This window comes from Dipodomys merriami, unplaced genomic scaffold, assembly GCF_024711535.1.
Source record: "Dipodomys merriami isolate MVZ:Mamm:240054 unplaced genomic scaffold, mDipMer1.0.p SCAF_3404, whole genome shotgun sequence".
In the NCBI taxonomy this organism is placed as follows: Eukaryota; Metazoa; Chordata; class Mammalia; order Rodentia; family Heteromyidae; genus Dipodomys; species Dipodomys merriami.
Genome location: NW_027204943.1, coordinates 1 through 15616, shown reverse-complemented (window position 1 = coordinate 15616; position 15616 = coordinate 1). Strand labels below are relative to the sequence as shown.

The window sequence follows — 15616 nt, the reverse complement described above, 5'->3', positions numbered from 1 at the left end:
GAACACTTGGTCGCCCTTGCTCCTCTCTCCAGCCCACCTCAGCGCTAGAAGTTCTTAGGATGGGCTGATCCTGTGAGACAGTTTCACATCCACTTATCCAAGTCTCAGGCCAATTTTTCCAGGTGGGATCATCTCTTCCTCTACAGCATTGTGAGTGCAAAGAAGTGCTGGTACCTCAGTAGATAAATTCACTTAGCGAGTAAATAAGTGAACTCTCATGGTCTCTAGAACAAGAGGCAGTCCTGGGACATGAGCCAAGTCTGACCCCCATATCCTGCTTTTTCCTCTTCTCTAACTTACTCAGCCAGATGGGGTTCAAGCAGCCCTGGAATTTCCTGTTTTCTTCCCTCCTCCCTGCAAAGCATGACAGAGTAAAGTTCTCATCTCTTTACTGTTTCAGGCTAGCACATTTTACTTATCCTCTGTAGACTTGACTCAGCTGGCAGTCTGCTCCAAGTGCTGTTCTCAATGGGATACCTGTATTCTTGTCAGTACTGCATATGGCAAGCTCCATGGGAACAGGGGCTGCAGCCTAGAGATGAGTTCATAGTTCCAGAACTAGAGGAAGGTGATGGATGGTGAGGCCAGCTTGGCCACTGAAGTTCACAGCACTTTCCAGTGGTGTGATGGGCTCGAGTCCTCTGCCCCTGGCAGAGCTCCCTTTCCTTGGACCAGTGAGGCTTCAGATACTTTACAGGGACAGTGGGCTCAGGACACTCTCCTGGGCTAGTCTGATCACATCATGGAACAAATCACTACCAGATCACTTCTTTTTCTTTGGTTGGTCATGGGGCTTGAACTCTGGGCCTGAGCGCTGTCCCTGAGCTCTTCAGCTCAAGGCAAGGACTCTACCACTTGTGGCATAGTACCATGTTTCTGTTTTTCTGGTGGTTTATTGGAGACTTTCCTGCCCAGGCTGGCTTTGAACCGCAATCCTCAGAGCTCAGCCTCCTGAGTAGCTAGGATTACATGCACACTAGGCAAGCACTCTACCACTAAGCCACATTCCCAGTCCAGGTCAGTTCTTTCTAGGAAGACTACATTGCCAAAAGTAGCTGTCTAACCCAAGGCCATGTCCTCTGAGCTGGAGCTGGACCGCTGAAAGATCCCAGCTCTCATGTTTTCATGCTAAGGCCCTGCTATGTTATCCTTATAGTTCAGCTTCTCCCTCAGCCAAGTCGCCTCCTTCTCCCAGAGCACTGCCTAGTCAGTACCCCCAGCCCACATGATCTGTTCTCTGAGGAGCCCAACTGGCAGCCAAGGCTCCATCTTGCTCTCTTTAATCCTTTTGTCTATTGTTATAATCATTTAATGAACACCCACTATAGCCAGGGAGCCTACTAAAATTCCTTTCCATAGCCACTTTTATAGCTCTAAGTTCCCAGTCTCAGCAAGCACCATATTCCTATTAGGCAACAGACAGATCCTACCCAGTATCCTACCCCAAGCTCTGGATTTTGGGAGGCTGGGCTGCTTGGAGTCAGAATCTTCAAGGGGCTTCAATTTCCACCAATCCCAAACACAGAAGAAGAAACAGAATCTTACCTTTTATTGAGCACCATGTTCCCAAGCTTCAGGTCTCTGTGTACAATGTTTTTCTGAAAACCAATGGGCAGATGGTTTGCACCACAAGTGTGAGGTAAGGCAAGACCCAGTGTGGAAGCCATGGGCTCTCCAGATGTCTGGGAAGATAGAATACCCTAGGACACATCTCTTAGGACTCATTAAATGGGTGTCCGAAGTGATAAGATGGGCCCCACCTGAGTTCTTTCCTTACTTCCTTCTCCCCTCAGGACAGCAGCTAATGGGAGCCTCTTCTCCCTTTCCTCTCCCTCTTCTCTCTCCATGGACAACCCTCAGAAAGGAACCCATCATCATCCTGGGGCTACAGGTCAGAGATAAAATGTCCTGTTTCCTGTCACTAAGAAACCAGGCTCAAGCTTTCCAGTGCCTGACCTTGGATACCTGACACCTTAATTCTACAAGGCTGCAGTCACTGGGTAGGCATCTTGTAGCTGTCCTGGAGCTTCCCAGCTGGTGGGGAATTACTTCATGGACCTCTGCTGGGCTGCTCCATTGTCCCTCACTAGAAACCGCCTCAGAGGCCTACAGCACTGTGCTCACCTGGAGCACCTGTTGTTCAGCAGCTTTCCTCTGGACAGAGCTGCCTTTTGCTGAGCAGCATCAGGAAAGGTGGCTTTCTGTGGCAAGTGAGGCCCTGGTGGGAGCCAGGGAGCCACAGTGCTGGGAGGAGAGGGGGACAGGGCCTCACCTGGTGCAGGGCCTCCACCACCCGGACCACATCATAAAAGATGACCACGGTCTCCCGCTCGCTGAGCCTCTTCTCCTTGATGACATAGTGCTGTAGGTTGATCAGGTCGGCCGTCTTGTCACTGAAGTCATGAGCACAGAGGCAGTCCAAGACAAGGCAGATGCGTTTCTTCATCTTTTTAACCATTCGACTGGATTCTGTGTCCTCAACAACTTCACAGGTGCGGTCCTGGAGGCCAAGGGAACCAGGGCTTGGCTGTGACCTGGTAGGCCAAAGCCAAGGGTATAGGACTCTCCTCTGGAAATGGTTACTCAAACCAATGAGAGAACCTAAAGCAAGCCTGGAGGCCTGGGTAGCTGACAGAGCTCAGTACTGCTTAGCTTCCAAATGCCAAGTGCATCTCAGGTTAGTATCTCAGGTTAAGGTCTATGCTTTGATCATACTGCAAAAAAACTTGAGAAAAACAAAACAAAACAAAAAAAACGTGAGTGAGGATTTAAAGCCAACTGGCCCTTTTAGCCCACTGCAGGAGCAGCAAACTTGGAGATCTGGGGCAACCTCCCTCCATAGAGCTCTTAAGATTCCATGGGGCTGGGAAGGTGGCTCAGTGGTAGAGCGCTTGCCTTGCATGCATGAGGCCCTGGGTTCAATTCAAGCAGAAGAAAAAAAAAGCCGGAAGTGGCGCTGTGGCTCAAGTGGTAGAGTGCTAGCCTTGTGCTGAAGAGCTGAGGGACAGCGCCCAGGCCCAGAGTTCAGGCCCACGACCAGAACCCCCCCCCCAAAAAAAAAAAAAAAAAAAAAAGATTCCAGCTATTACCAATGTCATTCTCATCTATGTCAATGGTGGCAGTTACAAAGAGGTCAATTCCAGAAGGTCACACAGTGCTCTTTGTAAGACAGCAGCTTTCCACTGGGCCACAGTACTCCAGGGAAGTCACATAATTATGGCTAAGGGTATGGTTGTGGCCTAACATGCCTGGGTTTGTTTAGTTCCACTTCATCTCAACTGTGGGAGATGTGGCAGTTTGCTTACCCTTTCCAAGTCTCTGGTTCTTTTTTTCTTTTATTTCTTTTGCCAGTCTTGGGGAACTCAGGGCCCAGGCACTGTCCCTGAGCTGCTTTTGTGCAGGCCTAGCATTCTACCACTTAAGCCACAGCGCCACTTCTGGCTTTTTCTTTTTATGTGGTGCTGAGGAATTGCACCCAGGGCTTCATGCATGCTAGGCAAGCACTCTACCACTAAGCCACAATCTCAACCTCTGACTCTTTTTTGTTGTTGTTGTTGGTTTTGTGGGGCTTGAAGCTGAGCCTGGATACGGTCCCTGAGCTCTTTCACTCAAGGCTAGTGCTCTACCACTTTGAGCCACAGCTCCACTTCCACTTTTTGGTGAATAATTAGAGATAATAGTGTCATATACTTCAACTTGGGCTGGCTTCTCACCATGATCCTCACATCTCAGGCCTCTAAATAGCTAGGATTACAAGTGTGAGCCACCAGTGCCTGGCTTCTTGTTCTTATCTATAAAGGAGAGCTAGAGCTGGTACTGGTTTGAACCCAGGGCTTCATGCATGTAGACAGGTATACTAGTATGGAGTCACACCTCCAGCCCTTTTTGGTACTATTTATTATTTTTCCATATTACTAGGGTTTAAAGTCAGGATTTCATGCTTGCTAAGCAGGGACTCTACCATTTGGAGCCACTTCACCAATTTATACTTAGTCATGGGGCTTGAACTCTGGGCCTGGGTGCTGTCTCTCAGCTCTTCAGCTGAAGGCTAATACTCTACCACTTGAGCTATAGCTCTGGTTTTCTGGTAGTTTGTTGGAGATAAGAGTCTCATGGACTTTGCTGCTTGGGCTGGCTTTGAACTGTGATCCTCAGATCTCAGCCTCCTGAGTAGCTAGGATTACAGGAGTGAGCCACCAGCACCCGGCTTTGTACTGGTTATTTTTGTGATAGGGTCTTATTTCCTATCTGAGTACATGCCTGGTTGAGATTTACCAATTTTAGGCTTTCTGCTATAGCTGGGAAAATTCTGCTTAGGTTGACTTGAACTTCAATCCTCTCTATCTCAACCTTCTATGACCTAGCTGGGATGACAGCAACAATTGGTTGAGAAGGGGTCTTGTGAATATACTCTGTTGGTGCTGGCCTCAAATCGTAGTCTTCCTGATCTCAGCTTCCCAAATAGCTAGGTATATAGGGATACATGTGAACTACTGGTGCCTTTGCCTTTTTTTTGGGTCCAGTCATGGGGCCTGAACTCTGGGCCTGGGCGCTGTCCCTCAGCTCTTCAGCTCAAGGCTAGTGCTCTACCACTTGAGTCACAGCGCCACTTCCAGCTTTTTTCTTTTTGCTTATGTGGTGCTGAGGAATCGAACCCAGGGCCTCAAGCATGCAAGGCAAGCACTCTACCACTGAGCCACCTTCCCAGCCCTTTTTTTTTTTTTAATGTGTGTGTTTTTCTTTTTCTTTTATTTTTTTTTTGGGGGGGTGGGGGGGTCCCAGTCCTGGGGCTTGAACTCAGAGCCTGGGAACTGTCCCTGAACTTTTTTTGCTCAAGACCAATGCTCTACCACTTGAACCACAGCTCCACTTCTGGCTTTTTTGGGGGGGTAGTTAATGGAGATAAGAACCTAACAGGCTTTCCTGTCTAGCCTGGCTTCGACCTGCATTCCTCAGATCTCAGCATCCTGAGTAGGGATTATTGGTTGAGCCACCAGTGCCCAGCTAGAAACACTTTTTTTTTTCTTTTTGTCAGTCATGGGGCTTGAACTCTGGGCCTGGGTGCTGTCCCTCAGCTTTTCAGCTCAAGGTTAGCGCTGTACCACTTGAGCCACAGCGCCACTTCCGCTTATATGGTGCTTTAGGAATCGAACCCAGGGCCTCATGCATGCAAGGCAAGCACTCTTACCACTGAGCCACCTTCCCAGCCCCTGGAAACACTTTTGATCACCTAGACTCTCTTGTTCAAAAGGATGTAAACCAAGGCCAAACACTTAAAGATGTCAAAGAGAAGATACTAATAAATCACAACTGCATTCAATTTGACTTCCTTCACGTTTAAGGGAAACATTAAATTTTTGGAGTTGCCTCTAATTGAAAACTAAGAATAAGATCTTGAGAGGGTGTGAATGTGGGTGTGGGAGGCATTTTCCATCTATTTCATGGCAGGAAATCCAGCTGACAGAAGCTCTTATTGCTTGAAACTGTGAGGAGTGTGTACCACATTGCATGGTGCTTTCCATGCTCACTCGTCTTGCAAACTGCCTGAGAGGCAGGGCCTGCTCTCATTTTCCCATTGTACACATTTCAGACTGATGACCTGAAATGACTTGCTTGAGGCCAAACAACAGCAGCTCAAGGATATCTGATGTTCAAACTGAAATGTCTGGGCAGGCAAAAGGACTTCAGGACCAAAAACAACAGTGGTGATTGATCTACAGGTGGCCCAAGTCTTCCTCATTGCCCTCCCCCTCCACTCCAGCCTGGTCAATTCCTGACAATGAAACTCTTTAAATGACTTCCTGCTTTCCTTCTTTTTCTCTGAAAACAAAACAAAACAAAAAGCACTTCAAAGAAAGGCTGGCCATAGTTAAGATGTCAGCTGCGTGGGTTCCTGCTAGGCCAAGATAATCATCACAGTGGCACTGCAGCAGCTAAACACGGCCACAGCCTGAACTCTAATTGATCTTGCTCAAGTTCTTCAGCCAGCAGGGCAGGGATGCCAGGGCCTCTATGCCAAGAGCTGCTCAGAATGGATGTGTCAGCTGGGGTTGGAAGGAGAGGCAGACAGGCTACTCACCTGGAAGAGCCCGTGGTGGTGGACCACACCATCCTGTGTGTGCAGCAGGGAGAGCAGAGAGTACTCAGTGTGCAGCAGCATCTTGCCCTGCCTCTCCTCTTGGCTCTCTATGCCTTGCTCACCTCTCTCTTCAAGGGTAAGGATCTTTAGGGAAGCACAAAGAGAAAAGCAACAGAGAAAACCTCCTTCTACATGGCAGAAGAGCTGGAACAAGGGAAGTATGTTTGCTTCCTGCCATGTGACATAAAACGCTTTTCATAATGTGATAGCATTTATACTTATGCACAGAATAAGCTGTTCATTAAAAGCAGTATTGTTCTATATGAGATTGTAAACTTGATAGCTTCTTAGGAAGAAAGTGCTACTCTCAGTCAGTGATGCATGTGTAAAGGTAGAGGAGGTAGGGAGCAGCTGCCAGGATAGGCCTTGGATCCCAAGGATCCCACCCCATCGCTTGCTTACCTTCAGCTGATAGAAGTCATCTGTGCCATCTTTCCTTGCCAAACACTGCACAATGCTTGGCACTGGTGAATTGCCCAGACGGGGACCTAAAGCACAGAGGGCCATTGGCTTACTTTTCAGAAATTCTGGCTGTCATAGCCCTATGTTACCACATGGTCTTCTGACTATATTCCGCAGGGCCCCACCCCCTCCCCTCTCTTGCCAGTCATGGGGCTTGAACTCTGAGCCTGGACACTGTACCCCAGCTCTTCAGATCAAGGCTAACACTCTACCACTTGAACCATAGCATCACTTCCGATTTTCTGGTGGTTAATTGGAGATAAGAGTCTCACTGACTTTCCTGCGCAGGCTGGCTTTGAACGGTGATCCTCAGATCTCAGCCTCCCAAGTAGCTAGGAATATAAGCATGAGCCTCTGGTACCTGGCAACTACATCTCTTTAAGAGGGTACTACAGAGTTCATGCCCACTGAACTTCACCCATCAAGTTTCTTTTTTTTTTTTTTTTGGTCCAATCATGGGGCCTGAACTCTGGGTCTGGGTGCTGTTCCTCAGCTCTTCAGCTCAAGGCTAGTGCTCTACTACTTGAACCACAACGCCACTTCTGGCTTTTCTCTTTTTGCTTATGTGGTGCTGAGGAATCGAACCCAGGGCCTCATGCATGCAAGGCAAGCGCTCTACCACTGAGCCACCTTCCCAGCCCCACCCATCAAGTTTCTTGGTGGAATATTCTCACAGCCTCACCTCCCAAAATGGTACATCTATCTGACTGCGTTGCTCCTGGTCTTAGCTGGTCCATTTCTCAAAAGGGGTGTGTGTGTGTGTTTGTGTGTGTTTGTCTGTGGTCTTAGCTGGTCCATCCCTCAAAAGGAGAGGGTGTGTGTGTGTCCCTCAAAAGGAGAGGGTGTGTGTGTGTGTGTGTGTGTGTGTGTGTGTGTGTGTGTGTGTGTGTGTGTGTGTGTGTGTGTGTGTGTGTGTGTGTGTGTGTGTGTGTGTGTGTGTGTGTGTGTGTGTGTGTGTGTGTGTGTGTGTGTGTGTGTGTGTGTGTGTGTGTGTGTGTGTGTGTGTGTGTGTGTGTGTGTGTGTGTGTGTGTGTGTACTTAAACTCAGGGCCTGGGCATTGTTCCTGAGCTTTTTTGCTCAAGGGCAGTGCTCTACCCTTTTTTCTGTGTGTAATTAATTGGAGATAAAGAGTCTCATGGACTTTTCCTACCTGAGTTGACTTTGACCTGCAATCCTTAGATCTCAGTTTCCTTAGTAGCTAAGATTATAGGTGTGAGCAACTAACACCTGGCAAATAAGGAGGTGTGTGTTTGCCTGCTTTTTTCTGGCCAGTCCTGGGGCTTGAACTCAGGGCCTGAGCACTGTACCTGAGCTTCCTTTGTTCAATGCTAGCACTCTACCACTTGAGCCACAGTGTCACTTCTGGCTTTTTCTGTTTATATGGTACTGAGGAATTCAACACAGGGCTTCATGCATGCTAGGTAAGCACTCTAACACTAAGCCACATTCCCAGGCCAAGGAGGTGTCTTTTGACTCTGGGTAATGCTGGAACTTCTAGAGCACATCTGTGAGATAGAGATTCCAGAGTGACATTGTCCCTCTGACTCAGCCACTCCAGCATCCCTAGGGATCAATCCAGAACACTACAGCTTTACCAGTCTCCACTGGAGAGTCTGATAGCACTGCCTGCTCTCAGCTCTTGGACCATCACAGTGCTCACTGTCCTGTGAGAGCACACGCCTATGCTTTCAGAGTACAGATCAGATGGTATCACAGCACTGCTGTTGTGAAAAAAAGCGTAGCAGTTCTCCACTGCTCTCAGCATATAACCCAAACTCTTTCTTTTGGCCTCCAAGGCTTTGCATGATTTCTTCCTGCCCACCCTTTCTAACTTACTTGCTCCATCCTCTTTCCTACCATGCTAGAGGAGGCTCCTCCTGCTTTCCCTCCCCTTATAGGTACTTGCTGTTCCTCCTGCCTTTCACATGGCTGCTCCTTCTCAAGCTTGGTATCAGTGCAAATGCCACTTCCTCATAGGGGCCATTCTTGGCTGCAGTATCCATAGGCCTTCTTCACCCACATACCATCTGGTTTATTTCCTTCCGGTCACTTAGTAGCACCAAGCTCATCTTCCCTGTTCCTTCCCTTTCCTTCCTCTGCTTCTGACTCTCTTTTTCCTTTTGGTGGTAAATGGAGCCCGACCTTAGGGTTTTGTACTTGCTAAGCAGGTGCTCTGCAACTTGTTTAGTTTTCAGATAAGGTTTTGTATTTTTTTTTTTTTTTTGGTCAGTCATGGGGCCTGAACTCAGCCTGGGCGCTGTCCCTGAGCTCTTCAGTTATAGACTAGCGCTCTCTACCACTTGAGCCTCAGCCCCACTTCCGGCCTTTTCTGCTTATGTGGTGCTGAGGAATCAAACTCAGGGCCTCATGCATGCAAGGCAAGCACTCTACCACTGAGCCGCCTTCCCAGCCCCTGTATTATTTTTTTAAAACTTAGGCTAGTTTAGACTGAATCCTCCTACAACTCTCTCCTCCTACAATACCTCTGGTACAACTGTAATTACAGGGGTGAATCATTATGCCAAACTTTTTTTTTAAAAATTAAGATGGGGTCTTACTTTTTGCCTGGGCTAGTTGTCTCTATCTCCTAAATAGGTGAAAATCCAGGTGTGAGTCACTGAGTCTAGCTCAGTGATTGTCTTTTCTTATTTAGTCTTTCTTTTTCCAACAGAAAAGAATGTTAAGTTCCATGAGGACAGAGACTTAACATTTTTATCACTTGCTGCATCACTGGCAACAGCCCAGGTCTGGTGAATAGTAGGCACCATTATTAGCTATTTGTTGAATGCCTGATGCTAAAATAATCCTACAGGGGCTGGGAAGGTGGCTCAGTGGTAGAGCGCTTGCCTTGCATGCTCGAGGCCCTGGGTTCGATTCCTTAGCACCACATAAGCAAAAAGAAAAAAGCCGGAATTGGTGCTGTGGCTCAAGTGGTAGAGCGCTAGCCTTGAGCTGAAGAGCTGAGGGACAGCGCCCAGGCCCAGAGTTCAGGCCCCATGACCGGACCCAAAAAAAAAAAAATAAAATAAAATAAAATAATCCTACACAAGCCAGCGCCAGTGGCTAACGCCTGTAATCCTAGATACTTAGAAGGCTGAGATCTGAGGATCGAGGTTCAAAGCCAGCCCCGGCAGGAAAGTCCGTGAAACTCTTATCTCCAATAAACCACCAGAAAACCAGAAGTGGTGCTGTAGCTCAAGTAGTAGAGCGCTAGCCTTGAGCTTGAAGAGCTGAGGGACAGTGTTCAGGTCCAGAGTTCAAGCCCCACGACCGAAAAAAAAAAATCCTACATAAAATGCTGTACCAGGGCTGGGAAGGTGGCTCAGTGGTAGAGTGCTTGCCTTGCATGCCTGAGGCCCTGGGTTCGATTTCTCAGCACCACATAAACAGAAAAGGCCTGAAGTGGTGCTGTGGCTCAAGTGGTAGAGCGCTCACCTTGAGCTGAAGAGCTGAGGGACAGCGCCTAAGCCCAGAGTTCAGGTCCACGACCGACAAAAAAAAAAAAAAAAAAAAAAAAATGCTGTACCAAAGCAAAAGTCACACCCAGCCTTTGGTGCAGATCTGGGGTGTACCCACACCATTTGCAACCCTGGCCATTAACAGCACTGAGAAATCCTGTAGAAAGTCCAACTTTGCAGGATTTCTGTGCCTATTTTATAAGAAGTTGGCGGGGACTGGTAAGGTAGCTCAGTGGTAGAGTGCTTGCCTCGCATGCATGAGGCCCTGGGTTTGATTCCTCAGTACCACATAAGCAGAAAAAGCCAGAAGTGGCCCTGTGGCTCAAGTGGTAGAGCACTAGCCTTGAGCTGAAGAGCTGAGGGACAGCGCCCAGGCCCAGAGTTCAAGCCCAGGATGGCCCCCCCACCCCAAAAAAGAAGTTTGGAGGTTGCAACACAAAAAGCCCTGTGAAATTAACCATGCTACATGGGATGGTCAGACAGAGACTTAGATGAAGGATCTTGCGTTCTAATGCAACTGTGTCTCCTGTGGGCACAAGGCCATTCTTGGGCCTCACACGTGGATCTCTGAGGGAAGAGATAGTTGGTTCTCAGCTGAGACTCACATAAGGATTTTCTACTGTATATTCCACTTGAAGCAGTGAAGCATGTGACCAGATCTGGGGTTGGTCAGGACTTTACATAGCTGTGGGTGGGTACCCCACAATGCTATCTGCAAGTCAGATCATGGAAGCCCTCCTGCCAGCCCTGCCCCCAGCAAACCCATTCTCCTGCCAGTGAGAGGCTTACCAAGGATAAATGGTCCGGCTCTCTTTGCATTGTTTCCAGAAATTCCACTCCCTAGAGCCTTCGCCCTGGCCGACGTTTCCCCAGCTCCTCTGTCTGATGCTCTCCGCTTCATCCTCAGCTCTAGACAAGACAGAAGAGATCCCCTATGAGTAGGTCAGTGACTCCCCAACACTATGTGGATGCACCACATAACTGCTGTTGTTTTTCCACTGCTACCACCACTTCTTTCCCACTCTGAGGAGCCTCCAAAGTTCCTACTGACAAAGAACAGCCAGCTAAGGACCAATAAAACACTGAGAAGGGAACTGGGCTTTGTGCAGATGCTAAAGCCAAAGCTCCACAGAGAAGGCAGCCAGCTGTAGCCCTGAAGCAGCTGTTTCCAAAGTGAGTGTTCTCTCTAATCATCCATAGCCAAAGGGCCTTCAGTGTCCTTGCCCCGAGTCTCCCAAAGGAAAGGATTCATTACCCATGGGGTTCAGGCATCTTGCTGTGAAGTGTGAGAACATTAATTACCCTGAGAAATCCTCTTCTGAACTTTCTAAGGAACCTTTAGGGTCAAAGGGAGATTTGCTCTTTCTTATTCTCTCACTAAAAGATTTTTTTTTTTTTTTTGGGTCCGGTCGTGGGGCCTGAACTCTGGGCCTGGGCACTGTCCCTCAGCTCTTCAGCTCAAGGCTAGCGCTCTACCACTTGAGCCACAGCGCCACTTCCGGCTTTTTTCTTTTTGCTTATGTGGTGCTGAGGAATTGAACCCAGGGCCTCAGACATGCAAGGCAAGCGCTCTACCACTGAGCCACCTTCCCAGCCCTCACTAAAAGTTTTTTACTCTTTATTTTTGTTGGTCAGGGTCACTTGAACTCAGGGCCTGGGCTCTATCCCTGAGCTCTTTTTTGCTCAAGGCTAGCGTTACCACTTTGAGCCACAGCTCCACTTCCAGTTTTCTGGTGGTTAACTGGAGAGATAAGGAGTCTCACTGACTTTCCTGTCTGATTTGGCTTTCAGCCATGATTTTCAGATCTCAGCCTGCTGAGTAGCTAGGATTACTGATGTAAAGCACCAGTGCTCAGCTTTTTTTTTTTTTCCTCCTTCTTTTTCTTTTTTTTTTTTTGTCTGGGCCTGGGTGCTGTCCCTCAGCTCTTCAGCTCAAGGCGAGCGCTCTACCACTTGAGCTACAGCGCCACTTCTGGTTTTCTGGTGGTTTATTGGAGATAGGAGTCTCACAGTCTCTTCTGCCTGGGCTGGCTTTGAACCGCAATCCTCAGATCTCAGCCTCCTGAGTAGCTAGGATTACAGGCGTGAGCCACCAGCGCCCGGCTTTCTCCTTCTTTTTCTTTTTTTTTCTTTTCTTTTTTTTTTTTTGTTGGTCGTGGGGCTTGAACTCTGGGCCTGGGCGCTGTCCCTCAGCTCTTCAGCTCAAGGCAAGCGCTCTACCACTTGAGCTACAGCGCCACTTCTGGTTTTCTGGTGGTTTATTGGAGATAGGAGTCTCACGGTCTCTCCTGCACAGGCTGGCTTTGAACCGGGATCCTCAGATCTCAGCCTCCTGAGTAGCTAGGATTACAGGCGTGAGCCACCAGCGCCCGGCTCTCCTTCTTTTTCTTGAGGTGGAGTATTGTCATGTTGTTCAGGCTGGCCTCAAACTCCTGAGCTCAAGTGATCCTCCTGTTTCTTGCCTTCTGAGTACTGGAATTACAGAGGTATACCATTATTGGGTAAGTAACATTACACAGGACTATTCTCAGCACTTAGAAGCCTGAGGTTCCCAGAATTTTTTGAGTCCAGAAGACCAGTGGGCAACACAGTGAGACACTGTCTGTCTGTCTCTCTCTTGCTCTTTTCATTTTTTTTTTTTTGGGGGGGGGTCAGTTGTGGGGCTTGCACTCAGGGCCTGAGTGCTGTTCCTAAGCTCCTTTGCTCAAGGCTAGCGCTCTACCACTCCAAGCCACAATGCCATTTCAGTTTTCTGGTGCTTAATTGGGACTAAGAGTCTCATGAACTTTCCTGCCAAGGCTGGCTTCCAACTGTGATCCTCAGATCTCAGTCTCCTCAGTAGCTAGGATTACAGATGTGAGCCACCAGCGCCAGGTGAGACCCTGTCTCAAACAAATAACTCTCCCCCTCCAAAAACAACAACAACAAAAAACAACCACTGAAGATGGCTAGGCACTAATTCTCCTAATAATCCTTAGCTCCTCTAGGGCCCAATGAATGGCAGAAACAGGAGCCAGGTTCTGGAGGTTTCCTCTCCCTTCTCTCTCCTATTCTTTTCTCCCCCCCATACCTTTCATCCTGTTATATGAACTCAGGGCCTGGATGCTGTCTGCTGTCCCTGAACTTTTGTGCACTTAAGGCTAGATCACTACCACTTGGGCCACAGCTCCATTTCTAGCTTTTTGGTGGTTAGTTTCATGGACTTTTTCTGTGCAGGCTGGCTACATGTTTATATGCTTAATGTTTACTACCACTGCCACTAGAAAAACTCTCCACCATATAACGCATTCCTACTATATACGTGCATATACAGATAGATATATGAGCCACTGCATCTTGGTTCCTGGCCTAGCAGATACTCCATGAACAGATATCATCATTCCAGTTGGTGATGATTTTTTTTTTCGGTGCTGGTCATGGGGCTTGAAATCAGGGTTTGGGTGCTGTCCCTGAGCTCAAAGCTAGCATTCTAGGGCCAGGAAGGTGACTCAGTGGTAGAGTGCTTGCCTTGCATGCCTGAGGCCTTGGGTTCAATTACTCAGCATCACATAAGCAGAAAAAGCTGGAAGTGGTACTGTGGCTCAAGTGGTAGAGTGCTAGCCTTGAGCTGAAGAGCTGAGGGATAGCACCCAGGCTCAGAGTTCAGGCCCCACAGTTCCACTTCCAGCTTTTTGGTGATTAACTGGAGATGAGAGTCTCATGGACTTCCCTGCCCTGCCTGGGTTGGCTTTGAACTCAGTGGTAGAGTGCTTGCCTTGCATGCATGAGGCTCTGGGTTCAATTCCTCAGCACCACATAAGCAAAAAGAAAAAAGCCAGAAGTGGCACTGTGGCTCAAGTGGTAGAGCACTAGCCTTGAGCTGAAGAGCTGAGGGACAGCGCCTAGGCCCAGAGTTCAGACCCCGCAACCGGACCGCCCCCCCCAAAAAAAATTTTTTTTTGATCCTTAGCTCTTTAGCTCAAGGCTAGTGCTCTACCACTTGAGCCACAGCATCACTTCCGGCTTTTTTCTTTTTGCTTATGTGATGCTGAGCAATCGAACCCAGGGCCTCAGGCATGCAAGGCAAGCGCTCTACCACTTAGCCACCTTCCCAGCCCTTGGTGATGGTTTTTATCAGGGCTGAAAGCCCTGTGCCTATCTTGAGCTGCATACTGCCCCACTGGACGCATTCTGACCCTGCTTTCCATCTTCCCTGGGGCCTGGGCCTCCTCTTTGTCTCCTGGTTCCCTAGAGAGCACCAGGGAGGTACATCACATCTGTGTAGACACTGCCTGTGGGCCTACGCACAGTCTAGACGACAGTTTGCAGGGAGCAGCTGCAGCTCAGACAATGAGTGGGCTCAGCCTGACCCCACCTACCCCACTCAGGATTCAATTCAAGCGCATGGTGTGGGAACTTCTCCAAGATGTAGGCAGACAGAAGGATGGGAACAGATGGGCAGGGAGAGGAAAGGATGCTGGCGGTGAAGAGCAAGCTAGTCTACCTCCCTTTCTGAACATCCGTTCATGCTACCCAGAGTTGACTACAGCAAAGAAAGCAGCAGGGAAGAGGCCTGGCAGCCTGGCACCCTGGCAGGTGTGGTGGCAGGGCTCAATAAGGAATAAGAATGAAGCCCTAAGGCTGACCTCCCATTCCTGACCTCAGCTGTCCTGATGTATCCCTCCAGAGACACATCTGCAAGTATCCACCAATGCTCTCACTGGGGAGGATCCTGGCTTCACAGAGACCTATGATGATGCAGCTGTGATTCCTCTGGCTTCAGAAGGACTTGGCCCCAGGTTCCTCCACAGATAATTGGTCCTCAGGCTGGGTGAAAAGGGTCTTGGCCCAGCCTGGCTAAGGTATGGCTATTTTGCCTGGTGTTTCCTGAGCCAAATGCTTACCTTCCCAGGAATTCAACAGACCCAGCTCAGTGCTTTGAAAATACCAACTCTTCTGTGTTCTCTCTCCTCACAGGTCAGCAGTTCCCTTAGAATCTCAACAGGAAGCTCAGTGAGGCCACAATTGGGGGTGGGGTGCCTAGGAGGGAGGCAGTGAGAGAGAGTCTAGCCCGACAGCTGCACATGTAGGCTGCAGCTGTGCTGGCAATCCTGAGAGAAGGGGATTCTGTGGGCTTTGCCTAGCCTGGGGAGAGTCATGGGCCTCAACATGAGATGGCCTCGGCTTTGGGACAGCTAAGGGACAGCTACCCTAGCAGGTCTAGACAGGGGTGCCTGATCCTACAATGTCAATTTGAGGCTTAAGGTCACCTCAGCCAGGAGAGGCACAGAGTTCTAAGGCTAAAGATGCCTGGAGCCCATTGAGACACAGTACAGGAGAGTTGGACTAGATAGTTGGACACTAAAGGCACACACAGCAAGGTTCAGCTTTGTGGACATACCTCCAGAGAGAGGTAGGCTGCAAAAACAGTCAAAATGGAGCTAAGGAACAGCTCAGTCTGTCTATACCCAAATACAAGGCAACTGAAGCCTGGAAAGGTGTGGAGGGGTCTTGCCACTCACAACCAGAATACAGGATCCTGAGCCCAGGATGCACAGAGCCAGCACAAGAGGCTAT

General features: G+C 48.9%; 1 protein-coding gene across 1 annotated transcript; it reads right to left on the bottom strand.

The window, feature by feature from the left end:
• Nucleotides 1-1135: 1135 nt before the first annotated feature.
• On the bottom strand, nt 1136-15024 carry LOC138803575 (serine/threonine-protein kinase 40-like). Its single transcript, XM_069987640.1, has 6 exons — nt 14944-15024; nt 10850-10969; nt 6542-6627; nt 6080-6223; nt 2273-2500; nt 1136-1598 (listed from the first exon to the last, which is right to left on the bottom strand). Exons 2-6 carry the CDS (start codon nt 10959-10961, stop codon nt 1542-1544), a joined length of 627 nt encoding a protein of 208 aa, XP_069843741.1. The 5' UTR covers nt 10962-10969; nt 14944-15024; the 3' UTR covers nt 1136-1541.
• Nucleotides 15025-15616: the final 592 nt, after the last annotated feature.